Raw genomic sequence first — 11,973 nt, 5'->3', positions numbered from 1 at the left:
AAAGAATGACTCTGACATAACGTCTAAAATTCGGACCTGTCGCATCTCAAACAGAGTTTTGGTCAAGGAGTGGAAAGGATGAACCACCATAAGGACCAGTATGCAAACCCAAAAATATGCACTATAATGATAATCCAAACTCAACGGGGGCCGGTGGATCGCTGCAATCATAGCCCAAGGATTCTCTTCAATTCGCTATGAGGCTCGGATCCATTAGGAACCCAGACTATGGCACATCGGCGGAGGAAGGCTCTGCAATGGGTCTTGTTCAGCAGCATCTGTATCTGCTGCACACTCTCGCCGAATTTCACGATGAGGAAGCGAAGATCTTGAAAATCTTTCTCATCCCCGTTGGCAAAGAAGGCTGCCAGCTTGCTCGCCATTATATTTGCCAGATCCAAGATCGGAAAATTCCTTTGCCCTGGGAAACGGACGACCGCGAAACGTCCAGATGATAACTCCAATTCATCGGGCGCGCCAAGTGAGCCTTTTCGAGGAGCTTCGTGAGTAAACCCAACAAAATGTGGAAGGATGAGCCTGTTTTCGAGACTTACCACGAAAGATGAAGTTGACCATGACTTTCAAACTGGGTAGGTTTTCTTCGTGGGGTGCACCAGTCTCCACGAAAACTGTCATCACGCCCATTTTCGGGAACGTAGGGCACCATATGCTTGGTTCTCAGCTTGAATTAGTAGCGTGGCCACATCGACAAGCTGGTGGGCTGTCAAGCGCTCACCGTGGCTGAATTGCCAGGATGGGGAGAAGGTCCTTCATGTTGGAATCGATCGCGATGTCGACATTGCATGTGCCTCGGTGACCTCCCATAAGCAGAAAGGCGAGTCCACCCATCAAAGCGAATGCAATGCAATTCGTTTCCAAGACATCGGCGACGTATCCGGTAGCTGCGAAAAGGTGTTCGAGAGTTGCCATTCGGGATTCTCTGGTAAACAACATGCTCTGGTGGACGAGATACAGTCTCTGACGGAATAGTTCTGGGTCGTCGAAAATCGGAGCGTCCATTTTTCCAATCCGTCGGCTGGGGGATCGTAGACTTGAGACAAAAGTTTTCAACGATGCTGGGTTCAGGAGTGATGAGATAACGGGTATCTTGTCCGCAATACGGCAAATCGTCGACTCCTGTGCCATCGGAGTGAGCCTCAAGCATTCAATCGCAGGAAAGGACCGTGGGCCGGCAAGGACAGCGAGCGCGCCCCTAGTCGTTTCCTCTGCTCACATATCGATCTTGCATTCCAAACCGCACCATCGAGCTCTGTCACGGGTACATGTGGCAATACACGCGCCCCTGGAAGGAGAATAAACAGTGCCCTCTGGACAAAAGGCTTTGGCTATTTCGCGGATTGCCACTAAATTTGCATTTGGAAGAAAGGAGGAATTAGTTAGCACCTAGCTAACTACTACCTAATGTATGTAGGCTTGCAGTCACAGGCTATCCGAAAACTGAGACTGAGGCGCATGTTTGCGGTATTAGAGGAGCCACCAGAGCTCCGTCGCTGCCGGGAGAATGACCATAGCTGGCCAGCAGGGCATCAAGCTAACTAGCGTGGTCAAGATTGCTTGAAATTGAAGCCAACAACAGCCAGCGAGGGCTCCAGTGCCTTTCGGGGAATAAATTATCCGTGAAGGGCTCCTTGGAGGCTGAAAAGTCGAAAAGGTACTCTGGAGATTCATGCTGGATATTTCACAAGGGATACAACTCCTGCAGCGATCCTAGGGGAAGAGTCCATTTGCACAAGCGCTATTGCATTTCAAAATACTTTTAGAATTCATGACAGTGTCATCGCACACCATCCCCAAACAGGACATCATCTAGGTGCCTCCTTCAAACTCCTGTTTGAGCTATTTTTTTCATCTGATCCTGCGCTTGAACAGCAGCTTTAAGGACCATTCCGAACATCTCAATCTCCCTTCTCGCATCCAAAGCGCTCGTTTTGACTTCCTTCTCATAAACAACGCACTCATACAGCTCCTTCATCTCCAACACGTACGGATCTTCGTAGGTTTTGCGGACCGTGGATTCGCGGTACGAACCGTCCGGTAGCGCTTCCTTGATCTGCATGGTCACGGGGAGACCCTTGATGTATGGGGCGTCGTAGCAGACCTTGATGGTTTTGCATTTCCCGAATATCTCTATGCTGGCGTCGAAGCGTGGGACGTGATCGATGCCGGATTCGTAAGAAACGGTGAAATTTGGATATTGAAATATTGCACTGTTTGGGGGTTAAGTGTTTTCGTTAGTTCTCCACAAAACCTATACAGCCCGGAGAATAGAACAAGGTAAACGTACTTCCAGAAAGGCGGGCCCGCCGCTGGACATAATGAAGCCCCTAGAACCGTCAAGGGCATCCCCCCGAATGTTTCTCTCATGGCACTTAGATCATGCGATCCCAAACTTCCCAGGTGTCTCCACATTGTCATCAGCTGCGGCGTGACGGGCAGCTCCAGCTCATTCCTCAGCGCCTGCTCGAATATATCTTCCATGATATCCTTCATGGCTCTCACGTTCCTCGGATCCCAATCGCCGAATCGTTTCGGAAACGTCCCAGACTGCGCGACAAACGTCGAATTCTGACCCACGATATCCCGCACCCGACCGTAGCAAACCTCGCCCAGGGACCCGATCTCCCTCACCGCATCCATGAACACACTCGCATATCGACGCATGTATCCCACCATCACCCTCCCCCCCGGCGACATATCCTCCGCCTCAAGGATCAAATCCACGTCCCGCAGACACAGCGCCATGGGCTTCTCAACAAACACAAACTTGCCATGCCGAAGGCCCGCGACGACGTGCGGCACATGGTACTCGTCGCTGCTGCATATGAACACGACGTCAACGTTCTTCGACGAGCACACTTCCTCCGCGTTGGTGGTGATGCGGAAGTCGTGGCTAGCGAATTTGGTCTTGCAGTGTGTGATTGTCGAGAAGGAGATGTCGCAGACGTAGGTGATTCGGAAGTAGTCGGAGAGGAGGATCAGGTTGGGGATATGTACGACCTGGGAGACTTCTCCGCATCTGGAGGTGATGGTTTGGTAAGCGGTGTCATTGTCATAATCGTCACGGTCATCTTCAAAAAAGGGGTAGTTTTGTTGTCACGACGACGGAATGGGTTGGGATGCAGGGTGTATATATATATACATATATTTGGTATGTATGATATGCGTAGTGACTTACCCAATGACTCCAACCCGAAGGATTCTGCCAGGTTGGCCGAAAGTGGTCGTCGTCATGGCTTTAGGCGAAGCCTGAGTGAAATTGACTATGCTATCCGCTCTGGCATTTGGATGTCCAAAACAAAGCCGACATGGCAGCTTTTTATCAGATCTGGCCTCAGCACCGACGCCGGGGTGCTGTGTAGAAGATTGGCTCCATCGCTCGTGGGGGATGGGTAGTTTAATCTGCAGATGCAAAACACACTATCGCCCACCTGAGACAGACAGGCGAACGGTCCCTCGCAGAAGAACGAACGACGAGGCATCTGTCAACGCCTTGATTTGGGCATTCTTCGGTTTCAGCTTGCCCTGACGTCTAGCGTGACACTTGAGAGAGCATCAAAATATGTACGTCCCATCCCACTCGAGAAGTGGGAAAAGATGTGGACAATCAAAATCATTAAATATCTGAGACACCCCAGACTGCGAACGCTGAACTGCAGACTTCTATTCTTTGACTGCAAAACTGTCCAAATCCCTAGTTAAAACTGGGAAGATAAGTTCATGCCTTATCTGCGTCGCAATTTAAAAAGGTAAACACCCCCCAACCCCCCAAAAAAAAAGACATTCTCTAAAAATCTCTTCGGCCCGAAATCCCACGGAGCCGAGCGATGGCCTGGATCCTCTAGATCTAGCGAGAGCAGATAAAAACATTTCATCCCAAAAAAGAAAAAAAGAAAAAAAAGAAGAAAAAAAGTTGACTAGACCCGGAAACACCCCGTCCCAATAAGATTTCTATGATGTACGTCCCACTTCATTTCATCTCACCAGCGACAGTTCTAAATGCCGTTAACCGTCTGGCGATCACCTCCATCGGCTCCTCGGTGTCAAGCTCGCGCAACTTTCCGCTTCCGACATCATATATGAGACCATGAAGCTTCAGCCCGCGCTCCTGAATAGCGTCCAGCACAGCGCTGTTCTCTTTCAGGACACGCAGCCCATTGTGCACATTGATCTCCGCCAGTTTCACGGCGGCCTCTTTGGCATCTAGGTTCTTGAAGAGGTCCAGGTTCTGCTCACGCAGTCTGCGCAGAGGCATGAGCCAGGTGTCCAGCAGACCGAGTTTCTTGTTCGAGAGCGCGGCAGCGACACCACCGCAGGAGGTGTGGCCGCAGAGGATGATGTGCTTAACCTTCAGGTAGATGACGGCGAACTCGAGAACGCTGGCACAGCTGAGGTCGTTGTACTGGATGACGTTGGCGATGTTGCGGTGGACGAACACATCACCAGGCTGGAGACCGAGGACGGTCGTCTCGGGACAACGGGAGTCGGCACATCCAATCCACAGGATCTCTGGATGTTGGCCGGACGCGAGTTTAGGGAAGAGAAGAGGTTGCTCCTCGACAGTTTTAGAGGCCCATTCGCTGTTTCTGACGAGAGCTTGCTGGTATGCGTCTTGGATACAGGTTAGCCCAACAATGGTCCTTTAAGAAAGGGAAGGGAGCATGTAAACAAAAAGACAATGGGAAGGGAGCATGTAAACAAAAAAGACAACTGCGTCATGACGAGACAAATGACGAGATGAGATGAGACGAGACGAGACGTGGGGATAGCAACAACCCAACGTACCTGGAACGGTCGTCTGGACTTTAGGCGTAGCCATTCTTTGTATGTTTCTGAAGTAGTCCTTTTCTTTGTTGTTCAGCGGGCCTGAGGTCGACATAGGGATGGATCGCTGGCGGGGACAGGTCACTCTATATAGTGTTTTCGCAAGAGTAGCGTTCCGGCGAAGCCTATATCAGGGGGGTTAACGGGGTTTGAGCCGTGTTCTTCGGGGCCCCCCAGTCGGAAACAAATCGTGCTTATCTCTCGATTGGCTTGGGTTTCAAGAAGAATGGCGGGATCATGCACACTTAAGCACAAGCGTCGTAGAAGCCACGTTTAACGCGAAATACGGTTTTCTTGGGGTGTGTGTGTGTGGGTGGAGGGACAGACGATCAAAGAAGAGGGTCGCCGAGAATGACAACTTTACAAGGGGATAGGTGACGAAACACTAAAAAAGCTGGGGCAAGGCAGGGGTATCGAGGTGTAACCCCGACCTCTTGACCTCTTGGGAGTCTTGGTGGCCACGGGGGGACAGAAAAAGGGCGGGAGGGTACAGAAGCGTGCAAGATATACTACACGATAAGGGACGAAGTTATGGATGGGGATTGGCACAGGGGGGAAGAGGAAAACAAAGCCGCCGGACTCCGGGGAACCGGAAAGAAAAAAGCCACAACTCACAGGAACGTCATCTAAGTGCGTCGTTGGACGAAAAAAAGAGTTGGCTTGCTGAAAAAAAAAAGGCAGAAGGTTTGCAGAGTGGTTCAGGAGGGAGAAGCAAAGTAAAAAAAAAAAGGTGCTCCGTAAAAGGAGGGGAGCTCAAAGCATGGAACAGCGTGGGGTCGAGCAGGTTGGTAGTGGACAGGTCGGGGCCTTCATTCAGGGGGGTTTTTTGCCTTTTTTTTCTGTCTTTTCTTTCTTTTTTTTCTTTTTCTAAACAACTCACAAATAGAAGAATGTGGGAGAGAAAAAAGAAGAAAAAGCAAGAAAAGAAAAAAAGGGCAATCTTCAGAGCAGAAGAAGATGATTTTACCTTGGCCGAGAAAAAGCGCACAGGGACACCGAAGGGCCCTATTTTTTTTTTTTCGTTCGCAGCCCGCCAGCCGACCAGCCCCACGCGCGCTCCCCACAAAATCGGCGCTTGGCGATGTCTTTTCTTTTAGTTCTTCTTTTTTTTCTGTTGAGACGCAGCAAGCAGCACGTTGAGGCAGGGAAATTTCACCCACCGAACCTCTCTCTCTCTCTCTCATCTTCAACTACGCAGCAGCAGCAATTGCGCGATCCCCGATAAAATTAAGTAATCTCAGCCATAGTTAACTATTCGTTCGTTCTCCCCTCGCCATCCCGTTTCAGCCAAGTCATACAACGCCAATCTTCTCACTCTTCGGCTTTGTCTCCAGCCCAGGGGGTTTTTGTGAGGGAGTGGTCAAGTCAACCAAGACCTCACTCAGGGTTACCTCTACATACAGCGCACCCTCCAACCCAACCTCCCCCCAAGTTTCTCGAGAAGCCCGCTCCCACTCCCTCACTCAACAATCAATCTCTCTCTCTCTCTCCCCCCTTTTTTTTTTTTTTCCAGTCTCTTTTTTTTTTTGTTTCCAATTTAAAGTTTTTTAAGGTTTCGCTATGAGGCAGACTGGGCGACTCTAAACCCGCGCTAAGACCAGACTCTTGGCCTGTTGATCGTCTTCAAACCCCTCCTTGTGTCCGTGCTTTTTCGGTCCCTTTTTGCGGTCGTTCTTTTGCTTTTCTGTCGCCAGCCAGAACCGAGTCTTACAGAAGGTATTAATTAGCTGTTAAATTAAAATAAAAATTAAAAAAATTAAAAAATGAATGAAAATAAAAAAGTAAAAAAATACAAAAAGGAGAGACGGCATGGAGGATATTTGGCTGGGAGTAATATTCTTCAAAGCAACCGGTTGGAGGCTTTCTCTCAACACACCCAAAAACCCCCCCAAGGAGTCTAGTATGTAGTCCACAACTACGGAGGACAATGCCGATGTCCTAGTCTTCCTCAATAGTCGAGGCTGACTAGCCCTCGGAGCTCGCATCCGGTTCCAGCCGTCTCGGCGAAAGCACGTCACACGGACATTGTCCATCGTCATTACATATTGCGTTCCCGATGGAGACGTGCGAACTTGGCGGTGAATCAGACACCTATAAAATGCACTTGTGCTGTGGATGAGGCTTGCCGATTCACTCAATAATTGGAGGGGAGAGACTCGTCCCCGGTCAACTTCCTCCCTTTTAAACACAACAAGCCCAAAAGACTGGGAGATGAGAATGTTATTTTACTTCGTGGTTACTCCCTACTTCCTGTGACTTTTCTTTTCTTTTTTTTTTTTTTTTTCCCTTTCAGGTTCAACTGGTAATAGGTTGTGTATATCTATACGGAGTATGTACGTATGTATGTATGTACATACATGCACTAGGGTGCGGGTGTAGTCAAAAAGAGAGCTTCGAGCTACATAAAAGGAATTGCCCAAATAACTCGGAGTGGGAGGTTGAGAGGGGAGAAAACGGACGCTATAACGCAGACATTCAGAGTGCGGAGGTTTCTATCGTGCTTTCTTTCTCGTCTTCGTGCCAACGGAATCAATCCAGAAGGCTAGACCGCACCATTTACGCCTCTTCGCCGAGTCTGATTTCCGGGGCGAATGGCTAACGTGTGATGGATGGCCGGCATCTTGGTCGTCATATTCGGTTAGTCCCGCATCTAGCAAGCCTTGATGCCTGCCCCGTGGCCGTCCTGGGGTCCCTCTACTAGGTATGCCAGGAGGATGAGGGCTATCGGGGGGCGAGGAGGTCTCGCTGCCCATGCAAAGGATACGATGTCGTTTACGTCGACGCTCCTTTGAAACCTTTCGTGGCGCGGGCTTTTCTGAATCAATGCTCTTCAACCCTTGTCTATGGGCAGGGAAGGGAGGGTCAGTGTGGACATGCAGGCTATCCTGCCTCATCCGTACCCTAGCGGACTGAAAGCTGGGACGACACCCCGTCTGCGTAGCCATCCCCATTTCACTGACGTTCCCATCAAATTCTGACATTCGTAGCTGCTGCGATTGGGTCGATTGAGTGTTCGTACTCCGAGAGCGCGGTGTGGTGTGTCTTATATCCGATGAAGCCGGGTACCTCGACCACCCCTCTCGCAGTGCAACCCATATACCGGTCACGATGATCAGAGTGCGAAGCCAGTCTTCTGTTTCAGTCACATTGCGATCGGAGACTGGGGTAGAGAGCTTGGCATTGGAACTAGGCGCCGAGATACTCGCTGATCGACTGCGAGTCGACCCTGACGTGAGTGAATATCGATCGAGCACGTCGATACCGTTCCTGGTCATCCATGCTATCACTGGATGTCGACGGCTGGTCGGATCGATCATGCTAAAGATGTAGCGTTTGCCGTCTTGTTCACCTCCAGCGCCCAAGCCCATGGAGTTGCGGTTTTCTTTCCCACGCAGTACCCAGCGCACGCACTTGCGGAGCCCGTTTTCGCCTGTGTGGGTAAACTCGTATACATTGTTCGAAATCGGCGTTGCTTCCCACAGACCTCCTTGGTCAATGCATATATCCACCAGCCCCTTCGACTTGGAGCCCTCCTTGCGGGACTGGCCTAACACAGCAACGAGCTCCCCGTGTACATCGAACGAGTTCCTCTGCTCGTTATCCAACGGGCTGTAGGAATCGCTGGGGATGATCAGGAGATCGTTGGGCCCAATACGATCCCTTCCTCGATGCGGGTTGGACACTCTTCTCGTGGATCGGGTCCCAAAAAGTGAAGAAGGGATCACATCTAGCGCTGAAATAGGACGGGAAGTCTGCGATACATGCTGTAGCTGAAGCAGCAGTCGGGGTCGAATTCTTAATCGTCTATGGCCTGAGGGTGGGGGGTGGGCGAAGCGAAATGATGTTTTGGATCGATTGGTATGTTTTCTCCTGGGGCTTGTCGGGACGCTCTGGTCTGCTTCACTACAATTACCTAAATCGTCTCCAGTCCGGCCACAATCCTCTTCAACTGAGTCCCTGGGGCTGGACAGAGGGCTTGACAGAGGAGACGAGGGGCTCGCTCGGCCTGAAGGCGCTGGTCTGGAAGCCCCGTTGCCCGGTACCAAGTTGCGCACGCCAGACGGCATAAATCCAAGAGAGAGGATCGAGTTAGAAACTTGCGAAATGGTTGGGGTGGTGGACCTCCCACTCTGATGCGCGGAGAACTCGTGTCGATGGATTGCAGCAGCGTCAGCAGTCAGGCCTAGATTGACTAGCATGGCGCAAAGGTCAAGTCAAGCTCTGTTATATGTTCAAGGAACCACCCGGCCCGCGAGTCCTTTTTCCAGTAATTGTTCCGCGCTTTGCCGCTGAGTGAGGCAGCGTTCTCATCGTAACCAGAAGCGAAGTTTCTGTCTTATGGCCCCAACTGTAATACCTAACACAGCAGGCCACGCCCCTACACCTCCTTCGAAAAAGTTCAGCAGTGCCGAATGCGCAGTTGGGCTGGATCCATGAAGCTAAGGCTGTGCCTTTTAGCTTCACGGTCACATGCGTGCCAAAGGGAAGTTATGTCTGTAATTGAAGATTGGAGTCGGCTCAGGGCCTCGTGGTGGACAGACAGGAACCAGGCGAGAGAGAGAGAGAGGGGGTTTTTATTATAGCGAGAAGCAATATGGAATGGAAGTACGTTGGGATGCCAACCTACGATAGCGCCGGGGTTTGGAAGGGGGGGTTATGGGGGGGATAAAATAAACACAGCACGGGTCGGGGAGCAGAACGGGGAACTAGGGCAATCTTCACCGAAGACTCTTGAAGAAGAGCAGAAAGGCGGGCGGGCGATCCTTCTCGTGTTTCGCACTCTTGACAGGTTTGTGGAGTTTTGGCTGACAAGAGCCAGTGTGCACCCTGGATGTAGATGGCGCGGGCTTCGTTACACGGCAAGTAGCCTGTGGAACGAGGGATCACCAAACGAGGGACAGCGCGCAGACGAGGAAAAAAGCAGAGAGGGTAGTTTTTCCAGTTTTTAAGAATAGTAATGTGAGAATGGCCTTGTCGTGACAGATGACAGAGGAAGAGAAGCAAACGGCAAACCAGACAGAAGAAAAGGTGAGCGAACGGACGATGTCAAGTCAGTCATCAAGGCGACAAGAAGGTTGGTTGAGCTTGAATTGTGGAAACCGAAAACGGGCCCTCAAAAACCCCGGCAGTCGGCGGATGAAGGAAAGAGACAAGCAATCAAGCAGGCAAGCGAAGCAACGCGCGAAACGAGGAAGCGCCAAACTCTCATATCCACCGGTGGGTTCCACAGAGCGATCGGACGGACGCAGGCCATCACGTCCTCGAGTTCCCCCTTGCTTGGGTTCTGGTCCTACGAGGTATCTCGGCGGGAGAGGGCGGAGGGATTACGTCGCGGGCGAGTTTCATCGACGAGGATGGATGTTCCGCGGGCTCATCAGCGCAACATACACACGAATTGTGTTGCCCGCTTAACAAATCAGAGCGAGCCTCCGATCCGGTGTTGGTTAGTGCGAAAAAAGCCCATCTGCATGGATTTGTCTGCAGGCCTACATACGTGCTCAATGCTGGAATTTACATCCTCTTACGGAGGAACAAGCCCTCTTACGGCGGACTTTAAGCTTGTCCGGGTGAGTTTTTCATGTCGTATTCGGGTGAGCGTTCCTTCAAGGAATACATAAGTAGTTTATGTACGGAGTACTCCGTACCGAGTACTCCGTATATGGCTTTGTTCTCGTACTCGGTGCTGGGTACCCGGGACTCCGTACCCCATATACGGAGTACCTTCGATCACAACGAGGCCGTGCAAGGTGAATACGCTAAACTACCTGTATTTCATTCAAATTCCAACTCTTCTGTACTCCCGTAAGGCTGACTTGTTGCGGCTGACTCTTTAGGGTTGAGTTGGGGCGGCCTGGCTGCCCAGCACACACCGTTTCCCCTTCGCAATGAGGAATGAAAATATTCATATGTACTCCGTATCCCAATGTCCCTATCTCTCTTTCTTTCTTTCTTTCTTTCTTTCTCTTTCTTTTTCTTTTTCTTTTTTTTTGTAACAAGCCAACACGCCGATTCACAGGCCTGGCTTGGTTTTGAATTCGGCAACTTAAAAAAACTACGTATTATTCAAAAAGTCCATTTTTTCTGGACCGGTGAAAGGCTGACGATGGGCGCCGAGGATGCAGCTCCTCGTGACGCTCGGAGAACAAGATGCCGACTTCCCAGCCCGCAGCGGTCCCGCCCAAGTCGCCTCCCGCCCTGGAATTACTGCTCTTCCAGGTCCCGAGCTTGATCTGGATCTCCAAGCTGTAAACCCCGACCCCCCGATGACAGCGGCGACTGCTCTGTACCAAGGTTCGGAACTTGGGAGGTCAGATGCCATGCGGGAAGTCTTTTTCATATTTTTGACACCAAAAAATGCGTCGATCTGATTTGACTTGGCTGTGGGGATCTTGACAGGAAAGCCAGGCATCAATATTTTTTTTTTTTTTTTCGGGCCCCACGAACGTCAAGCGAGATTGATATTGAATCTTTGATGACAGGGCCCCATATTTTAATCTCGGAGTAGAGTAGAAATAGTGCAACAGACCCACGGGAGCTTCCAGAATTCCTGTGCTATTTTTACGTGAAGCGACGGAGTACTCTGTACACGATCTGGGCGCGATTTAGCACCCCCCATTTGTTCAATGCGCCTCCGTCAGCGGCGTTTCGAGTTACTCCCGTGGATGAACTCATTTCTCCGTCCCAAACAGACACGGCGTCCTCTACAGCTCACACGGGGGCAGGATCATTCATGCAGCCTACCGATCGCACATGAGCAGCAAACGATATCTTTGGAACCCCAAAACCCAAATCTTCAGCTCACCAGACGTGCTTTAAAACTTGAAAAACTTGGCAGTTAGCTCGCTAGCCTTTGCTCCGTAGACTTCTTAGCCCTATCTCCGACCATTATGTGTATACTGTGAAGTTCCCCGATACGGGAGCCGGCTGCGTTGAGATACGAGGCGTTGCTCGGCACCGTTCGAATTTCGCTGGCTGAGAACATGAGTAAACTGTTTCATCGACCAACAGAAGGTCGCCGACATGTCCTCGGCCCCCGAAACGCAGCCCGCCCGTCGCGCACAGGATACCTGATCTGTCATGGGCCTAACTAGTTAAAGTGACGGCGCGGCTTGCGGCTTGGCATGCGCTAAG

At 50.9% G+C, this 11,973-nt stretch overlaps 5 protein-coding genes across 5 annotated transcripts; 1 reads left to right on the top strand and 4 right to left on the bottom strand.

Annotated features, from left to right (window-relative positions):
* Positions 1-167: 167 nt before the first annotated feature.
* CIMG_01535 (uncharacterized protein) lies at positions 168-1,020 on the bottom strand (the record flags this gene model as incomplete). The annotated part of the gene is made up of 3 exons (XM_001247763.1): positions 168-487; positions 555-670; positions 737-1,020. 3 exons carry the CDS (start codon positions 1,018-1,020, stop codon positions 168-170), a joined length of 720 nt encoding a protein of 239 aa, XP_001247764.1.
* Positions 1,021-1,726: 706 nt separating this feature from the next.
* CIMG_01536 (uncharacterized protein) lies at positions 1,727-3,643 on the bottom strand. The gene is made up of 3 exons (XM_001247764.2): positions 3,197-3,643; positions 2,306-3,037; positions 1,727-2,228 (listed from the first exon to the last, which is right to left on the bottom strand). Exons 1-3 carry the CDS (start codon positions 3,250-3,252, stop codon positions 1,841-1,843), a joined length of 1,176 nt encoding a protein of 391 aa, XP_001247765.1. The 5' UTR covers positions 3,253-3,643; the 3' UTR covers positions 1,727-1,840.
* Positions 3,644-3,658: 15 nt separating this feature from the next.
* Positions 3,659-5,779, bottom strand: CIMG_01537 (carbonic anhydrase). The gene is made up of 3 exons (XM_001247765.2): positions 5,458-5,779; positions 4,804-4,967; positions 3,659-4,629 (listed from the first exon to the last, which is right to left on the bottom strand). Exons 1-3 carry the CDS (start codon positions 5,466-5,468, stop codon positions 3,989-3,991), a joined length of 816 nt encoding a protein of 271 aa, XP_001247766.1. The 5' UTR covers positions 5,469-5,779; the 3' UTR covers positions 3,659-3,988.
* Positions 5,780-7,020: 1,241 nt separating this feature from the next.
* On the bottom strand, positions 7,021-9,381 carry CIMG_01539 (uncharacterized protein). The gene has a single exon (XM_001247767.2). The coding sequence runs from the start codon at positions 9,039-9,041 to the stop codon at positions 7,335-7,337; it is 1,707 nt and encodes a 568-aa protein (XP_001247768.1). The 5' UTR covers positions 9,042-9,381; the 3' UTR covers positions 7,021-7,334.
* A 59-nt stretch (positions 9,382-9,440) lies between these two features.
* CIMG_10770 (uncharacterized protein) lies at positions 9,441-10,914 on the top strand. The gene is made up of 2 exons (XM_012358891.1): positions 9,441-10,409; positions 10,677-10,914. The coding sequence occupies exon 1, from the start codon at positions 9,826-9,828 to the stop codon at positions 10,252-10,254; it is 429 nt and encodes a 142-aa protein (XP_012214314.1). The 5' UTR covers positions 9,441-9,825; the 3' UTR covers positions 10,255-10,409; positions 10,677-10,914.
* Positions 10,915-11,973: the final 1,059 nt, after the last annotated feature.

This window comes from Coccidioides immitis (assembly GCF_000149335.2).
Source record: "Coccidioides immitis RS genomic scaffold supercont3.1, whole genome shotgun sequence".
Taxonomy (NCBI): domain Eukaryota; kingdom Fungi; phylum Ascomycota; class Eurotiomycetes; order Onygenales; family Onygenaceae; genus Coccidioides; species Coccidioides immitis.
This window is presented reverse-complemented; position numbering and strand designations above follow the sequence as displayed.

Bases quoted from the DNA above. Each gene is read 5' to 3' on its own strand.
- CIMG_01536 (XM_001247764.2), bottom strand. From the start codon at position 3,252: ATGACGACGACCACTTTCGGCCAACCTGGCAGAATCCTTCGGGTTGGA. The intron at 3,038-3,196 runs GTAAGTCACTAC...CATCACCTCCAG, and splicing joins CTTCGGGTTGGAGTCATTGG to ATGCGGAGAAGTCTCCCAGG. The intron at 2,229-2,305 runs GTACGTTTACCT...ACCCCCAAACAG, and splicing joins GCGGGCCCGCCTTTCTGGAA to TGCAATATTTCAATATCCAA.
- CIMG_01537 (XM_001247765.2), bottom strand. The intron at 4,630-4,803 runs GTACGTTGGGTT...CCTGTATCCAAG, and splicing joins AGTCCAGACGACCGTTCCAG to ACGCATACCAGCAAGCTCTC.
- CIMG_01539 (XM_001247767.2), bottom strand. From the start codon at position 9,041: ATGCTAGTCAATCTAGGCCTGACTGCTGACGCTGCTGCAATCCATCGA.
- CIMG_10770 (XM_012358891.1), top strand. From the start codon at position 9,826: ATGACAGAGGAAGAGAAGCAAACGGCAAACCAGACAGAAGAAAAGGTG.